The sequence below is a fragment of the Falco rusticolus genome, chromosome 19, assembly GCF_015220075.1.
Source record: "Falco rusticolus isolate bFalRus1 chromosome 19, bFalRus1.pri, whole genome shotgun sequence".
NCBI classification, from domain to species: Eukaryota; Metazoa; Chordata; class Aves; order Falconiformes; family Falconidae; genus Falco; species Falco rusticolus.
The window spans coordinates 2,451,183-2,472,248 of NC_051205.1; the positions used below are offsets into that span (position 1 = coordinate 2,451,183).

Below are 21,066 nucleotides of genomic sequence, written 5' to 3' on the forward strand. Positions count from 1 at the left end.
CCTCCGGGACCTCTTGGTCACCCAAAAATGCCACCACCGGGTGCTGGCTCTGGCTGCTCCCAGGAGTGAGATTGAGCCGGCAACGCCACAGCGCAGCCATCGCCGCACCGTACGGCTTCAGGTGGGACCCAGGTGCGGTTTTACACCCCCAGCCCACGGCAGGACGGGCAGTAAACCCAAGGCAGGGCAGAGGAGCACCCATTTCTCTTGGCACCCCCACTTCTGACAGAGCAAAACACCACGGTGCCGTCAGCCCAGCAGCACAAAAGCATCCATCGGCCAACGCCGCCTCGAGCATCGTCTTACCCGTGACCTGGGGCAGAAACCCCAAACCTTCCCCGACCGCCACGCACGAGCTTCGTCGAGAAGAATTAACCTTCTAAGTCTAAGAGGGTAATCGAATCTCATGCTTCAGGGCATAAGCCGATCACCAAAGGGGTCAGGAAGGAATTACTGCCCCACACTAGCAGGGGATTTTTGCCTTTCCCCTGATGCGGACCATATTGGCAGTTGCCAAAGTCAGCAGGTTGGCCCTGAAGGACTGATGGTCTGATCTGTTATGGCAAATCCTCTCCGCTAATTCCTCTAATGACATTAGTGACTCTTACTTGCTCTCCTCCCCTGGGTTTGGCTTCTGCTGTAATTCTGGTCTCCTCTGCACGGGCTCATGCTCCGGGCGCCTGTGGGAGGCGAGACCCCGGGGGAGGGGTGAGCAGGGTGGGAGGTATCGTGCTGGAGGTGTGAGATGCAGGCGAAGAGCTTCACCTTGCAGGGAAAGGCTCCGGAGAGCCCCTGGTTCAACCTAAATTCCTCCCGGGGTCCACCGTGCCCCGGCAGCCCCCAACCACCAGTACCAGTAAATTCCGAGTGAGTGGAAACACCAGCGTGGAGAGCGGCACTGCCTCCCCCTCCTCGCAGGACCGCTGGTGAAACCCTCCTCCTCCAGCACATCCAAGCACTCTTCCCATCCCCCATCCCTCCCTCCTGGACACTCCGAGGATGATGCTACCAGACCCACATTTCCAGCAGCAACGGCGCAGCATGGAGCCCCACGCATCTTTTGGCAGCACCGGGATGCTCAGCTCCCGGGATGCAGTGTGGCAGAGCCCAGCCGTCCCCCCCCCCCAGGCCATGGGGAGGGGGCTGCTGTGCAGCTGCGGGGGGGGGGGGCTGAGGATGCTCGCAGACCTGGGTTGAAGCCAGCTTAGCCAACTTTTGGGAGGTTATCCCATTTTTATGATTTGCATAATTTGTTCATTAGGCAAATCACCAGCATCATCAGCCATCGGGACGTTACAAAAAAAAAAATAATTTGCTGCCCCAGCCGTACATAATATATATATAATATATATATTTTTTTTTTAAAAAAAAAAATAAAAATAAAGCCGCAATGAAGAAAACCTGCAATCTTCTATTGTTTTGCTGTGGAGTGATAAACCGGTTAATCCAATTCTGCTATTTGCTTTTGAAGCAACTAGATTTTTTTTTATGTCTATAGGAATATATACATTTTTTGGGTTGGGTTTTTTTTTTTTTTTTTTGCTTTTTTCTCGGAATAAAAGCAGTAGGAAAGAAGCAGGGCATGCCACGCTGGGGCATGTGCAGCAGCGGTTGGGTTTGGATCTGTTGAGCCAAACGGATGGAGCGTAGAATCCACGGAGCAAAGGGACCCGCCTGAAAATCCTGTGGGAAATAGATCGACGGAGTCATCACCCAGCTGCTCCGACCCAAGGAACACGTAAATTAGGGAAAAATCTGTTATTTTTGTCCTCTGAGATATTTCTACGCATTTCACACGCGTGCGTGTCTAGGGCTTGGCTTCAACAGAGGCCAAGGAAAAAAAAAAAACCCAAAAAAACCCCAACAAACCCTGGACCCCTCTAAGTTTTCAATTGAAAAAAAAAAAGAAAAAGAAAAATTTGGGTTGTTTGCGTTCAGAAAAACGGATACTTGTTGTGGCTGGTTTTGATTGGAAAAACCTCACGGAAAATGTCAACTGAAATATATTTTCTGCAAGACAAAAAAAATTAAAATAAATAAATAAATAAAGGGAACTAGCCGGAGGAGATACTTTCTTCTGGAAAAGCGCTTAAAAGCGGTGCAAGGAGCTCCAAGATGAGGAGCAACACCTGGGAAGGGGCCACGGGATAAAACTGGGGCTGAGTGCCTGGTGCTGGGCACCTGGCTGGATCCGACCCCACCGCTGCAGTTTGCCCATCTGGTTGGGTTTTGGGCTGGGCCAAAAAAAAAAACCAAAAACCAAACCCAAAAAGAACAGTTGGCCCCCAAATGGGCTGGAAATGGGTGATTTTGCAGCAGAATCTTTAAAATCGGTAACGGGAGGAGAAGGGGCGAGGAGGGAGCGGAGAGCCGGTGGGAAAGCACTGACCTGCCGATTGCGCTCGTCCGTGATCCGCTGGATCTGGATCTTTTTTCTCCCCATCTTCTTCGGAAATCCTCACGGCAACCCCGGGATGACTTCGGTTCAGGGGAGGGGAAAAGGAACCCCGTTTTAAAACGCTTTCATCAAAGAGCAAAGCGCCACAATATTTAACAAAAAAAAAAAAAAAAAAAAAAAAAAAAAAAAAAGAGTTTTTGCGTTGCTCCTTGCTCAGTTCATGGTATCCTCCTGCGTGGCCGGATCCTGCGGGGGCTGAGCCGTCAGCGGCTGCTCAGATACCTGCGCAAGGAAGAGAGACAGGAGTGAGACCCTCTGTCCCCAAACACCCTCCAGGACCCAGCACCCATCCGGTACCCATCCAGCACCCACCCCAGTGCCTTCCCCCCAGCCCCCGGGGGGGGTGTCTCTGCTCCATCTTCCTGCTCAGCTCCAAGGCCAGGAAGAGTCACAAAGGGATTTATCCAACCTGGTCTTGAAAATCCCCAAGGATGGAGCCCGAACCCACCAAGACACGTGTGGGCCGGGCACGGCGATGCTCGTGGAGGAGGAAGAGACGGCAGCAACGAGCCCGTGAATCATTATTCCTCCGTGACACTCCAGACTTCTGGGTTTTTTTTTTATTTTTTATTATTTTTTTTCCTCTTAATAAAGTCATAAGCAGTCGAGTGGCTGGTGATTAGCTCGGGCAATTTAAAGCAGTCTCCAATTTCTGCATTAATCTTCAATTTGAAATTTTAAAATGTCTTTATTTGATTACTTTAAAAAAAAAAAAACCAACTATAATCAGGCACAGAAACCTCATTCTGATGGGTGAGGGGAGGAAGGACGGCGAAGGAAGACGGATCGATCCGGGGGGGCACCTCGGGGGTCCTTTTTGCCCTTCATCTCCCTCCCCAAACGGGCAAGTGCTGCAGGTCCTGGGGGACCCTCATGGCTCCTTCTCAGCATCCACCCCCTGACCCACACCTGGATGCCCCGAAGCCCCCAGCCCCATTTCACCCCACTTTTGCCGCGGGCACTGCGGTGCAGCGAGGGGGATAAAGGGGCTAACCCAGCAGTTCGGGTTTCCATAGGTACGTTTTTCTCCTGGTTCCCTCTCCGAGTGGCTGGGTAAGAACAGCGATAACGTTGCATTTAAGGCGAGGGTGCCCCGTGCCAAGAGCCAGGCAGAGGGAAAAGCCAGTCTCAAAATAGCTCCTGATCTGCCTCCCCTTGGCAGCCCCCGGCCCTCTGTCTGCTTATAAAAAGCACTGGGGGGGGGGGGGAGGGGAGCAAAAAAAAAAAAAAAAAAGCAGCTTTTTCTCCCCTTCCACCACCCCAAATTCACCCGCAGCATCCACATCCAGCCCTGACCAAGCTCCTCCTGCTCCAATCCCACCCCAGAGCATGGACCACCACCCCCAGACCCCGCTGAAGCCCCCAGGGACCCTGGCCCCATCCTTCGCCTCCTCATCAGACCACGCTCCGACAACAAACAAGCCCTGAAGGTCTCACTCCCACACTTGGGTTTTGGGGTTCGCCGTGTCGTGTGAGTCACTTAAATCTTTTTCTCTGCTTTTTTTGGATAAAATTATTCACTGTGCATCGTGTTTTCCACGCTGGTTCGAGCAGCCGAGAGGGGGACAGGGAGACTTTTCCCCCCTCAACATCCACAATTTGCCTTCCAGGGAAGGGGAGCAATGGGGAGCCCAGGAAGGACACCAGAGTGACAGCAAAAAAATCCGTTTTTTTACCCTCGTAAATCCCACTAGGAAGACTCTGCAAGAAAAACCCACACAGGGATGGCATTTGCTGCTTGAATCATTATTTTTCTAAATTGGTGTGTGGTTCCCCTCCCAGCAGCAAATGGGAGGGGCCGTCCGGCTGCGAGCAGCACCAGTGCCATGGGGGATGCTGAGCCGGTGCCAGGGGGGTGCCCTTCAGCTGCTGCTCCCCATCCCTCTGCAGGCAGCCCAAAAAGGCCAGTCCCAGAGCATAACCAGTCCCAGACCACAACCAGTCCCAGTGCATCCCTGATCCCAGAACATGACCAGTCCCAAAGCATCACTGGTCCCAGAGCATCCCCAGTGCCAGAGTATCCCTGGTGCCAGAGCATCGCTGGTCTCAGAGTATGACCAGTCCCAGAGCATCCCCGGTCCCAGAGCATTGCCGGTCCCAGAGCATCACTGGTCCCAGAGCATCCCTGGTCCCAGAGCATCCCTGGTCCCAAAGTATGACCAGTCCCAGAGAATTTCTGGTCCCAGAGCATTGCTGGTCCCAGAGCATCCCCAGTCCCAGAGTTTCACTGGTCCCAGAGCATCCCCAGTCCCAGAGCACCCATGGTCCCAGAGCATCCCTGATGCCAGAGCATCGCCAGTCCCACGAGCATTGCCGGTCCCAGAGTATGACCAGTCCCAGAGTATGACCTGGTCCCAGAGCATCCCTGGTCCCAGAGCATCCCTGGTCCCAGAGCATTGCCAGTCCCACGAGCATTGCTGGTCCCAGAGTATGACCAGTCCCAGAGCATTGCTGGTCCCAGAGTGTGACCAGTCCCAGAGCACTGCTGGTCCCAGAGCATCCCCAGTCCCAAAGCATCCCCGGTCCCAGAGCATCCCTACTCAGGCTGGCACCAGCAAGCAGGGGATGCAGGCACTGAGCTGCCACAAGAGCATCCCTCAAAGGTCAGTGATACAGGAACAGCCAAAAAGAAAACATGGATTTTCATTTCATCCACCCGGCGTGTCTGCTCGGCATTTGCACCACAGCGAGCCCAGGCGGGAGAGAGTCCACAGCCTCGAGCGAGGATTTCGCACGCACCGAGAAAATCTGGCGGAGGAGGAATTTTCCACCGAGTTCCACAGCTTTTCCCTTTGGAGCTGCCATTTCTTTACCCTGGCTGAAAAATATTCACCTTCACCATCTTCAAAAACCGCCAGCAGCAGCATGAAGCAGCAACAGCTCTGCATCCGGACCCGGGGCAAGATGCTAATTCTTTCCTTGTGCTGCAGCTCTTGGACATGGAAACCCTCCGAAAAAAACGTCGGATTTACTGTCCAAACCAGAGAGGAACTCTCCAGAAGCAACAATAAACACTGGAGAACAACGGGCAGTAAATTTAAACCGAGTGAAAGGAAACATATTTTAACACAATTCGGTTGTGGGACTTCTTCACAGGATGCTAGGGCGGCCAAAAGCTCCGCAGCACTCAGGAAAAAAAAAAAAATAATGGAAAAGAGTTTGTAGGGATGAGGAGAAAATCCCAGCGCTGCTCATCCCTGCCCTGCGCCTCGCACGAGCCGGCGCTTCTTGCACCGGAGCGGCGGCATTCAAACCACGGTCCCCTCTCTGTGCCACAAATCAACGCCACATGTTTTGATACTAATCACCTTTTGCAACCACCAGACCACGTTCCTCCTGCTGCTCTTGAAAGTCACCTCCTTGGGTCCTCAGCACCCCGGCTGGATAGGGACCATCGTCCCAGTCGACGGGTTTGCTCATGCTGCTGAAGTTCCCCAGCAGGGAAAAGGTGATTTAACGACACTTTTTTTTTTTTTTTTTCTTGTCACTGTGGGGAGAAAAGGAGGTGTCCAAGTGATGCTCCTGATCCCTCGGGAAGGGAAATTCCCCACGGTGAGTGCGGTCCAGGGATGGGATGAAACGGAGGGATGCCGGAAAGCCTAGCAAGTTTGCTGCCCTCCAAACTCACCCAATGGAGGGGATTTAAAAGCGCCTCCCTTTTCACGTTCCCAGCGTTGGAGTTGGGGTTTTGGGGTGGGTTTCTTTGTTTTTAGGTTGGGGTGTTGGTTTTGGTTTTTTTCTCCCCCACGTATTTTTAAACCCAGGTGTTCTCACGTTTCCTGCCCAGGTGGCTGTTTCAGAAAGCCCGACCACAGGCTCCAGTTTCTGCTCAACATCTGCAAGTGCAAAAAAACCTGGAGAGCTTCCCTCCGTCCTGCCCTCCACGCCGGCACTGCTGCTGCCTCCGCCACGCGCCCTTGCACTCCCTTCCCCTCCAGAGCAAATTGCTCTGGCTCCCAAATTGCCCATCCCGAGGCACCGGGATCACCCCCGACCCCCCTCCACGCTCACGTGGAATTTAAGCACCTCTGTATATGTAGCCAAGCACCCAGAGCGCAGGACTTTTCAGAGGAGTGAAACCCCTCAATAACTTTTACCGCTTGGTGTCTTGGGTGTTTTTATCCACCGTAATATGCCCCGGCATGAAATCATCTTTTCTTCCTTCTGAGCCAGCAGCTTCTTTCTCCTTAGCCTGGTTTGTCGAGGAAAGGAGGCTCCCGCCATCCCATCCCACGCGGCGCCTGAGCCCACGGGATTTTTCCCCATTCCATCCCAGTTGGGATGAGGCACCAACAACGGTGACACCCCAGCGAGTCGCACCGACGCTGGCAGGTGCGTTAAGCCCAGCCTTTACAAGACACTGGAGAACCTCCGCAGCCCCCTGAGGCAGACTGGTCGGCTCAAAACGTGACCCAACGCTGCCTGAAACCAGGTTTGGGGTGGCTCAAACATCAGGGGGGCGTGGGTGGGCTGGGCTCGGGGCCACCCCAGGCACCCACAGCCTCCCCGCCACCATGCCACCCCCTCCCAGTGGTACCCGTCTCCATGGTGACCATCTCCACGCAACCACCGAGCATCTCAGCGGCTCCACGCCGGCGAGGAGGAACCGCCGCGGTGCAGGGGTCCGAGGGCATCGAAGGAGACCTACAAACGTGGCGTAAAGCAAAGCACGGGCAACGCACCCAGCGAGCGGCACCAGCAAAATGTCATCCCGTCCCCCTCCAGCAACCGGAGACCCCGGCACGGCTCAGGAAACGGGAAACACTTCCCGGCGCTGGGATGGAGGCAGCCAGCGCTGGGATGGAGGCAGCCCGTTAGCATCCCTCCCTCCTGCCCTACACCCCCTCGCGCGCTCGCACAAGTGTGACTCTCACAGCAATTAACACACATGCCAATTAACTCCAAGCAGGTGCTGGTTAACTCTGTGCTGAGTAATTCATAGCCGGCTCCCAGGAAATTGCTTTAAATTGGAGAGACGGGCGAGGGAGCGGAGTTAGCGTTTTGCAAATGGGGGAAGAAAGAAAAAGCAAAGAGGAATCTCAGCTGGGAGATGTTTTTACAAAACAAGGAATTTGGGGGTGCTGAATCCACAGCTCCGAGAGCTGGGGAGGCAGGAAAGCTGCCATCTCTTCCAAGTTGTTATTTCTGGATTTTATTTATTTTATTTTTTTTTTACCGACTACACGTATTTCCCATCTATTTCACCTCTTTCTAAATGGTTTCACCTTGGCACCACCCAAGCAGCTTTGCACCGCTCCAGAATTCGTCACTTTTCCATTTCTACTCCATAGCCCCATATTTCTGGGCACTTAACAAGTCTCACATCCACTTTCTACGACCATCCGCTATTTTTAATGTACTTGGATAAAGGAAATAAGGGCTGTTCTCCCCATCTCCATCCCCCAAACCACAGCCAGAACCACGAGGGGGGGAGGGTCTTTGGCCACAGGGAAACCGGCAAAAGCGGCTTCAGGGGATAAAGGCTGGGGGGAAAAATGGGAAGGAAAAGGGGAAAGAAGAACAGTCGCCTGGGAAGATGCTGAAGGAGCAACGTGGTGCGTCTGACAGGGGAGAGGGATGGGGGGATGTCTGGGAACGGCACAGAAAGTCCCAAATCGGAGGGAGAAATGTGGGGGGCAGCTACGGAGGAGCACAGCCCGAACCAAGCCAGCTGCCCGCTCTGCCCAGGCACCCACCGCTCCCTCGGCAGGACAGTCCTTCACCCAGGAGCTGCAGGAATTCTCCCAATGGATTTATCCTTGGCTGAGAGTAACGGCACCGAACCCAGCCCGGTGGGACAAGCATTTTGGGGGGGGGGGGCGGGTTCAGGGTTATCCACAAACAGAAACAGCGGCACTAACACACTACACGGGCACCTTCCCCCCTCCTGGAGCATCTCCGGGTGAGGAGCAGCATCGTGGGCAGCGCCCCAGCACAAAACCAGTGGGCACAAGGGTCCGTCCCATCTCTCTGCCCACGGCAGGAGCAAGCCTGTGGCAGGGAAACGCTGCCGGTGCTGCAAAGCAGCCAGCGAGCTTAGCCCGCCGTGGGAAGTGGTTGACACTTGCCATACCACTGGTGCACCGAGCCCTTCGCCACTCCGTGCCGGTTTAGAGCCGCGGCGGGCACGGGGAGAGCGTGATGCTGCGGAGGTGGCAGCGATGCTGCGGAGGTGGTGGTGAGAGCATCCCCACACCCTGCTGCCATGCTCCCCGCTGCAAACTTGCAGCTTTTAGCGAGAAAAGAGGTCGAGGCAAGCTGCAACGGTGGCTGCGCTGGCACCGGGAGCGGCCGGGGAACACCCGTGCCAAGCTCCGACCCTCCACCGGCTGCAAAAAAAAATAAATTAAAAGCAATTGCAAAAGAAGCAGCAAAGAGCAGCCAAGGGTTCCAAGCCCGGGCTGGAGGCTCCCGGCTCCTGCACCGGCACAAACCCACAGAGCTGCTTCCCTGTCCGTGGCCGGGGCTGGATTTCCACCCCGAAGGATATGGATTTAGCTCGAGTCACCTCTTGAACCCGACTGTTTAACTGCAGTTCTTGCCTTCCTGTTTCCTCTCTCGCTGACGGCCTTTTGTGACTTAATTGTTGGGTTTTGAACATATCCTCTGTGCTGACACCAAGGACTTTTAGTTTCCTTCTTGGTGGTTTCTGGATCTGCAGGACCGGCTTCCTTCTCCTCTGCGGAGCTGGCGGGGGGGGGGGGGGGGGAAGCCCCCTTTGCTCAAATCCAGCACTAACGCTGCTCTTCCCACCCTGCAAAGCCACCGGTGCTGAGGGACCCGGCCCGTGGTGGCAGCACCAGCCCCCCGGAGGGATGCAGCAATGGGAAGATGCACAAGCGCAGGGATGCTCAGCATCAGCACCGGCGCCTGTGCTTCCCCGCGCTCGCTCGCCAGCTTAGCATTGTTTAGCACCTCTTTATCTCCAAACCGAGATCAAAACCACACAAACATGCTAAAAGTCTCCTCCAAAGCTTCTATTCTGGTTTCAGGATGATGCTATCTGGGTTCCTGTGTCGAGTCTCCAGATGCAGGCAGGGGGAGGGGAGAGGAAGGCCACCAAAACACGGCTCCGGAGCAAACCTCCCGCTCGGAAACGCAGCTGCAAGGGTTCTGCTCCACCAGCCCCTCAGCGGGGCCCAATCCTGCTCGCTCAGCAGGTGCCAAGCTGCAATCCCCCCCCCCCCCGCCTCGCACACCTGACGCCCGCGGGAGAGCCCTGGTTTCCCCAGCATCGGCAGCAAAACCACCAGCTCAGCTCCTCCTGCCCGCGCAGGATCCGTCCCGCCGGCTGCAGGTACAAACCTCGGGAGGCTCAGGAGAGGAGAAGCGAAGCTGGATTCAATCAGGCCCCCGAGGAATTCGAAAAAGACACATCTATTCCTGACCCAGATTCAGGCGCTCTCTGGAGAAAAGCAGATGCCAACCGCGCAGCCAGCTCTGCTGAGCTGTAACAAAACCATGCGCCGTGCCAAGACCGGCAGAGTCTGGGGGGAAAAAAAAAAAAAAAAAAAGGCAAAAAAAAAAAAAAAAAAGCACAACCCTTAAATGATGCTGGAGAAGCGACACTCGCCTGTGCAAGGGCGGAGGGGGTGTGTGAAAGAAAGGATTTGGAGGTAATTATTAAAGCAGGGTTGATTTTCTCTGCCCCTGCAGCTTGTTTGGACTCAAGAGCCACCGAACAAGGGTGATGGCATGAGGCAGCCCAGCAGCACCCAAACCAGGCGCTCTGGTCCCCTGCCCCCCAGATCCCACCGTTTCATCCCACAGCATCCCTGGCTAGCCCTGGCATGGCACTCGACATCTCGGTCCCCTGCCCCCCAGACCCCACCATTTCATCCCACAGCATCCCTGGCTAGCCCCGGCATCACACCCGGCACCTCGGTTCCCTGCCCTCCAAATCCCAACGTTTCATCCCACGGCATCCCCGGCTAGCCCCGGCGTGGGGTGAAACGGTGGCATTTGGGGGGCAGGGGACCGAGGTGCCGGGTGCGATGGCATCCCTGGCTAGCCCCAGCATCACACCCAGTGCCTCGGTCCCCTGCCCCCCAGACGCCACCGTTTCATCCCACGGCATCCCTGGCCAGCCTCGGCATCGCACCTGGCACCTTGGTCCCCTGCCCCCCAAATCCCACCGTTTCACCCCACACCGGCGCTAGCCAGGGATGCCATCACACCCGGCACCCCGCATCCCAGGCTGGCGACGGGTGCTGCAGGGGCTGGGGGACGGCGGGGACCGCTGGTGACCTTTCCAGTGCTGCCAGCGTGGCCGGAGCCAGCAGACGCTGGAGGGGACGTGGGGCAGCTGGCAGGAGAAGGGAGGCTGGGCACGAGCCCGGGCAAGGTCACCAGCAAGCCCGCGGCCCCGCTGGCCAAAGGCCAAGCAGGGAACCGTTGTCACCCCGTGCCGAGGCGAGGACACAGCCTCCGGGAGGACAAGCCCGTGGGATCGGGGACCCGCAGCCCCTCCAACGCCACGTGGTGTCCCCAGGCTGGCACCCATCCTGATCGGTCCACCATCCTCATCCAACCTTCATCTTCATCCATCTCCCATCCCCATCCATCCCCCATCTCCCAGGGGGAGGTGCCACAGGGAGGGACCGGCGAGGACGAGCTCGTCACAGCGCTGCACCGGAGGGGTCCGACCCCCCCATGCTAAAGCGACCTTCAAAGCACCCTGGGACCAGCGACACGCAAACACCGATGCAGCCACCAGAAAACCCCCCCGTGACCTTGAGCAGTGACCTTGGCAGTGGCATCCTCGCAGCAGGGGTCACCCGGCACACCCAGCCTGGCTGTGGTCTCCCCCGGGTGGCTCAGCAGTGGCTCTGGGTGTGCACAGCCAGGCTGGGGACCCCGCAAGCCCCCACACCCCGCTATGGGCACAGCGTCTCCTCTCCCAGCTGGGACCACCTGCTTCAGGGCAGCCCTGAGCCACCTCCATCGCCATCCGTCCCCCACCCTCATCCATTCCCACCCTTATCGGTCCACCATCCTCATCCAACCTTCACCTTCATCCATCTCCCATCCCCATCCATCCCCCATCCTCATCCACCCTCCATCCTCATCCTCATCCGTCCCCCATCCCCATCCGTCCCCATCTGTCCCCATCTCCATCCGTCTTCCATCCCCATCCATCCCCCATCCCCACCCATCCTCCACCCCCATCCATCCCCATCCCCACCTGTCCCTATCCTCACCCATCCACATCCCACCCCATCCCTATCCCCCCCCCGCCCCCGTCCTCCCCCATCCCCCATCCTCATCCATCCCCCATCCCCACCATCCTCCACCCCCATCCATCCCCATCCCTCCTGCCCCACCCCCGCCCCCATCCCCCGGGAGGAGCAGCCAGGCCACGAAAACCCCTTCCCCTTCCCTCCTGTCCTCCATCCATCACCTGCTCCAGAGCCAGAGGCTGGGGGTAATTTTCCCCTCTGCACTAAGTAGGGTTTTCTAAATGAAGGCAAGTGAGAGCCCATTATCCGGCTCCGTCGCCCACCCCCCCGGCTCCCTGCAGGGCATGAAATAACCACCTGCCAGCTCCCCGTAGCCCCGCGCCGTGGCAATGATATCGCCGCTTCCCTTGTCACTATTGTCAGAGCAAAATTTAGATACCTGGTAATGAGGAGGTTTAATATGACAGATGAGAGGTTGACTCATTAAAAAAAAAAAAAAAAAAAAAGGCGAGAAGGAAAGACGAGCTGAATTCGGGGTCGGATCCTGCGCTCATAAATCAGGAGGCTGTCAGAGTCGGGGTGGGTGGGGAGCAGATGCAGCTCGCGACCCCAGATCAGACCCACAGCAGGGGCTTGTGCCGGTGCTGAGGCCATAGGAAGCAAAAACCAGGGATGGAGCAGGAGAACGTGGCTACAGATGTGGTGGCCACCCAGTCCTGCTCCCCACCGAGCCACCTCTCCCGGGGGAATCGAGCCTCGGCACCCAGCGATGTTTCCTTTTGGGATATTTTTTTTTTTTCCTCTCAACTGGGAAACAGCCCAGCAAGATGCAAACCTGGGGTGGGGGCAGCCAAGGCTCCCAGCATCACCAGCCCCCAGCATCTCTCCCCAGCATCACCAGCACCCGTCCCCCCGTGCAGCCCAAGGTCCCCACCATCGGGGGGATGCTGAGGACTCCCAAGTCCCAAAACCCAACGTGCCGAAGGGGAACAGGGTCCCACCAGTTGGGACATGGGAACTGGGGGGGGGGGGCTCAGCAGTGGGAGGAGGGCGAAACCCTCCCTGCAGGGAATTTAGGGGCTCTCCATGCAGGGGGGGTGGGATTTCCCCCAGTAGCAGAGGGGACAACGCTCCCCCCACGGTGGGTTTTACCCAGGGGAAACTCCATGAGACCCGACTGCTGCTCTGGGCCACCCACGAGAGCGATGGAAACCCACGGCAGCCCCACGGGACACGGCAGAGAGCCGGATTATCCCGGGGGAAACGCTCCCCTTCCCTCCTGTGTTCAACGGGATGGGGATGGGACCCTCCGCAGCCAGCCCAGGCATCGCTGTCACCCTCCCTTCACCCGACGGCAGCACGGCACAGATCTCCATCCCCACCCCAGCGACGTGGCCGGGGACCCTGCACCCCACCCCCACCTGGGAAGGGAGACCCCAGGGCAGCTCCGCTGACCCACTGAGGGGCTGCGGAGAGGCCGGAGACTCCCAGTGCCATCCCAGAGCTCAGCCCTCCATCCCGGCAGCGCTGTTCCCAAAGGCTCAGCCCTTCCCCAGAGGCCACTGAGATCTTCCAAATGGCCCTTCCAAAACCACTTTTTAATTTATTTTATTTTTCCCACCCCCAAGCACCGGTGAGGAAGAGCAGCAACACCAAAAATCATGGGGCTGCTGATACTATTTGCACCTACGGACCGCTCACTGCATCCGTGCCCAACGCAGCCATCGCATCTATCGGGGCCGAAGAGGTGAAGGCAACGTAGAAGCAGATGTTGCTCCTGCATTGCCCCATCCCACACGATCCGTCAGGGTTTTTACACCCTAAGCGACCAGGCAGGGAGCACCGGGCTCCCCGGCACACATCTGGGGGGTGGACGAGCTGGCGAAGCCAGGAGCTTCCCATGGGTGGGAAGGGGATGGTGGTCACCAGCTCCACTTGACCATGAGAAAAGGGACAAGAAGCAAATGAGTTGAATTTGCCACCGAGACGGCAACGCGGAGTAGCGGGAGGAGGATGCCGGAGCAGAGCTCAGCGGTGAGTCCCTTGGGGAGATGGATGGGAAAGACCCCCCAGGAGCAGGTTCCTGCCTCCATCCCAAAGCTCAGACTCAACCACCGCCGCTCCCACCAGCCCCCGGCACTTCCAACCTGGAAAGAAACCCAGAAAACCCGGCGTCCTGGCCACCTCTTTTTCTCCGAGGTGGACCTACCCATCCATCCATACGCATCCCCACCATTCCCACCCCAAAAGCCACCTTGGTCCGTAGCCACGGGCTCACGCTGGCCGCACGCTGCCTTCCAACACCGCAATTTGTCGCAATAAAGCAAACAAAGGTCTGCAAATAACATTAATTAGCTGGAATTATAACAGCACCACAATTTGCAATCAGAGCTCAAGGTCCTGGGCGCAAGGAACAAAGCAGAAAGAATTGTCACCAAGTGTCAGCAGAGGAGCAGGGGCCACCGAAGCCCACCGAGAGGGATGGGCTGGGGTTTAGCTGCCACCGAACCCGAACCGGCCCGGCTCTAAGTGAATGGGGGGAACCGGGATGAGATGCCCCCCCAAAAAAAAAAAAACCAAACAACGGGTTGAGCTTCTTTTTTCCCTTGAAAACACAGCGGCTCCAACCCAGCACCCGAAAAACGTCGCATCAGCTGCCACATCAGCCGCTGGCACCAGTGCTCCTGGGACCTGATCTGGAGCCCAGGCATGGCACCACCGGAGCATCCCGGGGACCACGGGGCACCTTGACCTGCTGCAGTCAAAGCTGGGGGGGGAGGGGGGGAGAACAAACCGACTCAAGGTCCCTTGTCCACAGCGTGACTCATAGCTGGTGGGACTGGGGGATGCCCGCCGTGCCGCCAAGGCTTTGCCGTGTGCCGGGATGAGATCCAGCCCCGCTCCGCCGGCAGCACTAGGGAAAAGGCTGGCGAGGGGCCCGATCCTCACCCCCAATTCCCAAGCCGTGAGCCGGCAAGGCTGAGGATGCGGCCCCGGCGCGTCAGGCGGCCGGATTGCAGCGGGACAGCTGGCTCTCAGCTGTTGCTGCTCACTCACAAGACGCACATTCTAGACACAGGCGCACAAATCCTGTCCTGCCTGCTCCCCAGCACCGGGCGGGCCACCAAAACGAAGCCAAGCTGGGCAAGCGGCGCGGTCCGTGGCTGGCAGCTCCGGCCAGACCCGCTGGGTGATGGTCCCCACCAGCAGGGAGAGGGGGGACTCATCCAGCCCCCATCCTGGCACGCATCCTCCAGGAACAGTGGGGGGAATCATCCCGTTTTCAAAGGGTAAAAAGTTTTTAACCCACCCAAAGCTTGTGTCTCAGCAGGATTTAGGCACGGGGGGAGTCCCCTGCTGGGGTGCCCGACATGCCAAACCCTTTTCCGTGGTTGCACCAAAACCCACGTGCTGGAGAGGCAATGGTTTTAGATCTCTGTGGGTTCTGGGGGTGCAGATGCTGCCCACATGCCCCCCTTGGGCACCCCAGCAAACCGTGGGTGCGATGCTCAGGAGAGCAATGGGGATGCCCAGCCAAGCACAGCAATTGCCAAAATTTGGCACTTTCTAGAGGTGCCGGGTCTGGCACCCCCTGAGCACCCACGCACGGCCAGCACGCAGCTGCAGGCAAGGGCTTGGGTGCTGGTCCCAGCCGGGGTTTCCAGAGGGATGGCGGGGAAGCCACTGGGATGCTCCTGTAGCACAGAGGAGACACACCCCGAGGGCAGGTGAGACCTCAGGAGCCGTCCTGAGTGCAGGAGTGTGATGGATAAATCCCAGTCACGATTCCTCTCGGAAAAGGCAAAATACTGGGAGGGAAAAAAATCCAAATCAGGCATTATTTTTTTTCTGCAGCCTTACAAAGGGGGCGAGAGAGAAAGCGTGGTTTTCAGAAGGCATAAGGTTGCCGGGAGAAATGAAAATATTAGTCAGAATTCCTGGCTGAAGGGCAGGGATATAAAAATAAATAAATAGCTGCCCAAATCAATTGTTTGCCCAAAAGAAGCAGAGGAGGAGGAGGAGGAAGGGGCTTCGCATCGCTGCCCACGGCAGTATCGTGCGCAGCCATTCGGTTTCAAAGGCAAAACACTGTGGGGACCCTGCAGTGGGACCCGGGACCCCAAACCTTGTCCCCAAACGTGGCCAGCCCCCCTGTGATGGGGTCCCCCAAGTCAGGCAGAGGGGAGAACCCACCTCAGCCACCCCCAGCGATGGGTAAAGGGTTGGGAAGGAACGGCAAAGTTTATATCCTTCAGCCCCAGCTGTGGTCGCATCCACGGGCGCCGGAGCTGGGGCAGCGCACGCGGGCGGTGTCCTGGGAGGGAAACACTTAAAAGGATTTCTGAAGGATGCTCTCCCCCTTCCTACAGGATTTGCACCTGGATTTTTACAGAAGTGGGTATTACTATGATCAGCATTAGTAACTCTGACCCCAGGCAGGAACTGGGAAGTCCCAGCCCCAAAGCAGTTGCAAAAACCCTGGGGGGGTGCGGGGGGGAAAATCAAGATGGAAAAAACTTTTTCTGGGATGAGCCAAAGCCAGCACCGGTCCCAGCCCCACCGCATCCATCCCTCATGTGGGACCAGCCAGTCAAACTAATTTTTGGGATGGGATAATGAAGGGAGAAGGGAGGAGAAGCGCGATGCTCCAGCCGTCGCCCGATGCTGGAGCTGGGAGCATGTGGTACCCGGCTTCAGCATCCCGCCATGCCGGGCAGCCAGCTCGGGCCGAAAGGAGCCAGCAGCGAGCAGGAAGGTGTTAAAAAACCCTTGGGACCAACCTCAGAGGAACCAAAATAAATAACCTCCCAGACACCGGAGTCAACACCGTGGGCTGCTCCCCGCTCGCCTTCCTGTTTGCTTTCGCAGATCCGGGCTGGGACGGCCACCTCCAACCGCCGGCTCCATCCCGGCGGAGCAGAGCCCCAGCACCAAGGCGGCTGTGGCACCCGTGCCAGTCCCCACCATCATCCCCACCATCATCCCCACCATCCTCCCCACGCAGGGAACCAAGGCTGCGAGCTTCCCAATGCGCCGGATTTGATCCGCCGGGACAAGCACCCAGCCTGCATCCCAGCCCGCTGCGTTTTCCTTGCTCCTCTCCATTTATTTTTATTTGAAGAGGAGGAAATCCCAGCTCACCCACTCCCCCTCGGCAAGCCACGTCCTCCCGCCGTGCCTCAGTTTCCCTCTCCATGCATGATCCTCCCAGCACGGCGACTCCCCCCTCCACCCAGACCCCCCCCACCCCCCCCTCCCTGCCCACGTAGCCCTGGATAAAAAGCAACGGGGTCCTGATTTACGGGCACTTTTGTGCTTAACCTCGAAAGGAGAAGCGAGGGGGGGGGGAGTAATTAGAGGCACACTCACATCAAAGATCGGTGTCAGGAGCAAAAAGGGGGTCTGGGGCAAACAACCCCCCCGGCAGAGCAGCAGTGAGCGCGGAGGCTGACAATAGATCGGGGCTCTAAATTCGGCGCTGGGCTCCGGCGCTGGGCTCCAGCACCAGGCTCTGTAAGGCGATCGGGGTGGGGGTGTGCTGGGCTGTTTATTTGGCTCCAAACTCCGCGCCGCCGCTGCAGCGTCACCCGTGTTTAAAAAAGGAAGGAATGAAAAGAAGGAGGGGAGGGGGGGAAATAATAATTTTTTTTTACAAAAAAAACCCCCAACCAAACCCAACGCAACCGGGAGAAGGGCGCACGCTTACGCTCAACGCTAACAACAAAATGAAAAAAAAATTAAGAGAAAAGGAGCCCCCCTGGGGGGGTGGGTGGGGGTAAAAGGAAACCCAGTTGGGCTGGCAAGGTTTAAAGCGACGCCTGTTGTAAAAAAAGAAGTTGCTAATTTTAACTCTCCAGTGGAAAGAGTGAGAGGTACTTACAGGAGACAGGGTGGCTGCGTCCTTCTCCACGTCTGCTGCGCGCCGGCGGCCGGGAGGAAGCGTACGGGATGGAGCCGCTGTCCCCAACGCCCCCACCACCCCCAATGCCCCCACCACCCCCAATGTCCCCCGCAGCCCTCACCACTGCCCAGGCCACCGGTCCCCCCCAAAAGGCTCTTTGGGGACACCGGGGCGCACCGCAGCGGCTAAAGGGCAGAGGCAGATGTGAAGGCAGGAGGAGGTGGTTCAGCGTGCCCGGGGCGGGGGGGGGGGGGAAGGGAGCAGCCAGAGCCACCCGCTTGCCAACAGCTGCCGAGAGCAGCCCCTGGGCTTGGCCTTGCTCCCTCCACCACCCCAAACCTGGGGATGCGGCGGGATGGGGACAGACCCCACCGGCACGGTGGGACCCCCCAGGAGGACGAGGTGGGCTGCTGGGTCAAGACGGTTAGCTGACCTTTCTGCGCGGACATTGCTGACCGAATTGGCTTTTCCCCAAGGGAAAAGGGCTTTGGAGACTCCCCCACCCCCACCCCGCCGGTGGCAAAATAGCGGATGAGCTCAGAAAACCAAAGCGCAGGGCAGAGCCGTGACCACGAAAGGCCACCCGGCTCCGCTGGGAGCTGAAAGGTGACCTCCAGCAGCCACCCCCAGCAGCCACCCATCGCTTCACCAAACCCCGCATCCCACCTCTCCCAAAGGGATGAGAAGCGGGATTTTTGGCGAGCCCACCGGCTGGTTTTTACCAGCTCTTCCCAGAGACAGGGAGGATCCCGCTGGATGCAAACAGCTGGGCACCCCGCGAGGCAGGATGCTTGTGCCTGGAGCGCGGTGGGATGCTCCTGCCTCGAGCGCGGTGGGAGCTGCCAGCTCAGGTCTCCACCAGCCTTAAACCTCCAAGAAAACCTGCTGCGAGACCGTAGACGCCGGAGGAACCGACCCAGCGACTCGCCGGCTTTTCCCAAGCAGCTGGAAATCAGCCTCGGGCTGCAAAATCTCATGGAGAGAAATGCCAGGCTGGCACAGACCCTGCAGCTTGTGCGTGCGGTCACGGCCACGTGATTTACCGAGCGAGACGCTACAACCGTCTTCAGGACATGAAAGAGTCGATTCAATTAAGGTCACGGGCCCTAGAAGAGTTTTCTGCAGCAGATGCGGTCAGGCAGGGAGAGGTTTTCCCGGTGCGCCTCCACCGGGGCTGGCCTCGGGAAGACAAAATGCCTATTGACGGCGGGCAGCGGCGCTGCACGTCGCAGGGCGCAAGGACGCGGGATGAAATCACCCGGCGCTGGTCATCGCACACGTCCCAGGGCAGGGTCGATATCGCTCCTCTAATTGCGACGAGCGAAAGGGACCGAGTTTCAGAGCAGTCCCCGGAGATGCTTTGCAAAATCCTCCTCCCGAAGCGCCGTGATGCACCGCTCCGCGGAGCGAGCGATGGTGCAGCTGCAGAAATCGCTAAACTGCTCCTTCCCGGCTCAAAACTTGGGGCCGGCAGCGGCAGTGGCACGGGGTATGGTGGGAGGATGCTGCCAGACCCCCCAAAATGAGAATTTTAGCGAATCTAAAAAATAAGGAGCCACTGTAACTGGTCAATATGGAGTCAGTGAGGCTGAGCATCCTGCATCCCACATCCCGCATCCCGCATCCAGCAGCAATGCGAAGGGCAAGGCGTTTACAGAGAGGTCCTGCCACTGCCCGCCAGCATTGGGGCCAGGATGTGCGCAGCACACCGGTGCCGGGACGCTCAGGACCCATGGAGGGTCCTGCCCTCCGCTCCCACCCGGAGCACCAGCACACCCTGAAGCAACCAGCCCCCCCATTCCTGCGCTTCATTATTCACCAGCCTAAAAATCACATCCCTCGACTGGTGGTTGTACCCAAAGCCAGCAGATGCCGTTCCTGCACCAGCACCGTGCTGCACCGCACCGCAGCAGGATGGAGCCGGGATGGCTCCGCTCTCCTCCGGCGCACCACAGCCCATCGCCAGCCCAAACCCAGCATCACCGAGATCCAGTGCAGCCCCTCCAGCTGCTTCCACCCTGACGCACGCCTGCGGAGCCGCTCTCGGGGTCTTAGCAGCGTAACCGACAGCAGGATGAAGCCCTTGATCCTGACCTTGCGGAGGGAATGGCGAGCGCGGTCCCCATCTCCCAGCACCGAGCCTCCAAATAAATCATCTGCCCCTTCACCGGCACTAAAAAACCATCTCACCCGAGCAAAACTGCTCGCTAAGCAGCAACGAGAGCCCCCTCCTTTCAGGAGCTGGGGTCAGATTATTTTTAAAATCTTTCCTTTTATTGATTTCAATAGCAGGTAGAGGAGATCCATTACACAAAACCAGAGAGCCCTCAGCAAAGGGGTCCGCGGCGGCGGCTCTACCACAACCGTACTGCAGACGAGGGAGATGCAAACAGTTACGGGAACAGCAATAAACAGGCAAAGAAGGTCGAGAAGGGAGAAAACCCCGACACGGGGCCCTCTCCCAGCAGCACCTGATTTCTGGGGGATGCCAGGGATGAAATCACAGCGGCTTTGGCCACAGCCCTTGGCCACCCAGGGAGAAAGCAGGGCAGGGAAACCCTCCTTTGCACCGAAACCTCCGTTTTGCAAAACAACCCCCCTCCCCCCAGAGCCCCAAACCAGTGCCGTGCCAGGCGGCGACGCAAAGGGGAAGGTGGGTGCTGGAGAACCTTGGAGGCACCCACTGTTGGGTGCGGGGCTGCGGGACCTCGAGCAGGTGCTACCTCCCTGCCCCTGCCAGCCCTGGGGACTCTGCCACCGGGGTCCTGCTCCTCAGGACCCCCTTGCGCCCGCAGCGAGAGAGGGGTGCGCAGCCGGGCAGGATGCTCCCTGCAGCACCCGGAGCAGTGGAGCAGAACCGTAGGGTCAGATCCGGCACCAGTCAGGGAGTCTGAGTCCCCTGGGCTGCACCCAGCTTAGGTGACCCTCAGGGGGGACCCCCTCCTCACCCCCAGCCCGGCGCAGGGAAGATGCACGGCCGCCGGCAAGCTGACTCAGGGGGGCCGGCAGCGAGAGCCCCACGGTTGGGATCCCCCCCCCTGCCCTGCCCCCCACCCCGTACCTGCTATGCAGACTCCTGCATCTTCTGCCAGAGGATGAGCTGCGGCCACCGCTCCTCAATCAAACTGCAAAGGAAAAGCCGGCAGCCATCAGTCGGAGGGGACAGAGACAAGGACAGGGCTCCCACACACCCTAGCCGGCCAGAGGGGACAATGAGGGGCTCCCGGCCTCCCCCCCACCCCCATCAGCCCTGGTGGAGGGGGCAGGATGCTGGATGGGACCCTCCTGCGCTGCCCTGAGCCTGAGCAGTGGTGCAAGGGCCACGGAGCCGGGTGGGACCATGGTGGGCTCCTGCAAGGAACCAGGAGCCCCGGCACTATGGGATGTGGAGAGCATCACGGTGCCCGCGGGTGGGGACGGGATACGGGAACCTGCGTGACTGCAAAAGAGATTTTCCTCGAAAAGCAGCAAGAGAGGCGGGTATCGAGAAAGTGGGGAGGGGGGATAAAAAAGAGCTCGGGAATGAA

The 21,066-nt window shown here is 58.3% G+C and overlaps 1 protein-coding gene across 12 annotated transcripts in view; it reads right to left on the bottom strand.

Annotated features, from left to right (window-relative positions):
- MEF2D (myocyte enhancer factor 2D) overlaps positions 1 to 21,066 on the bottom strand; it is a 95,751-nt gene that overhangs the window by 28,598 nt on the left and 46,087 nt on the right. For 9 of the 12 annotated variants that reach the window (XM_037370982.1, XM_037370981.1, XM_037370980.1 and 6 more), the window contains exons 2-3: positions 20,601 to 20,664; positions 2,390 to 2,680 (exon numbers count right to left, since the gene is read on the bottom strand). In XM_037370982.1, the coding sequence (XP_037226879.1) occupies positions 2,390 to 2,443 (54 nt within the window). In that variant the 5' untranslated portion in view covers positions 2,444 to 2,680; positions 20,601 to 20,664. Of the gene's footprint in view, positions 1 to 2,389; positions 2,681 to 9,763; positions 9,917 to 17,007; positions 17,031 to 20,600; positions 20,665 to 21,066 lie in introns of those variants that run through there. The other 3 variants (XM_037370977.1, XM_037370976.1, XM_037370978.1) reach the window with 3 other exon arrangements.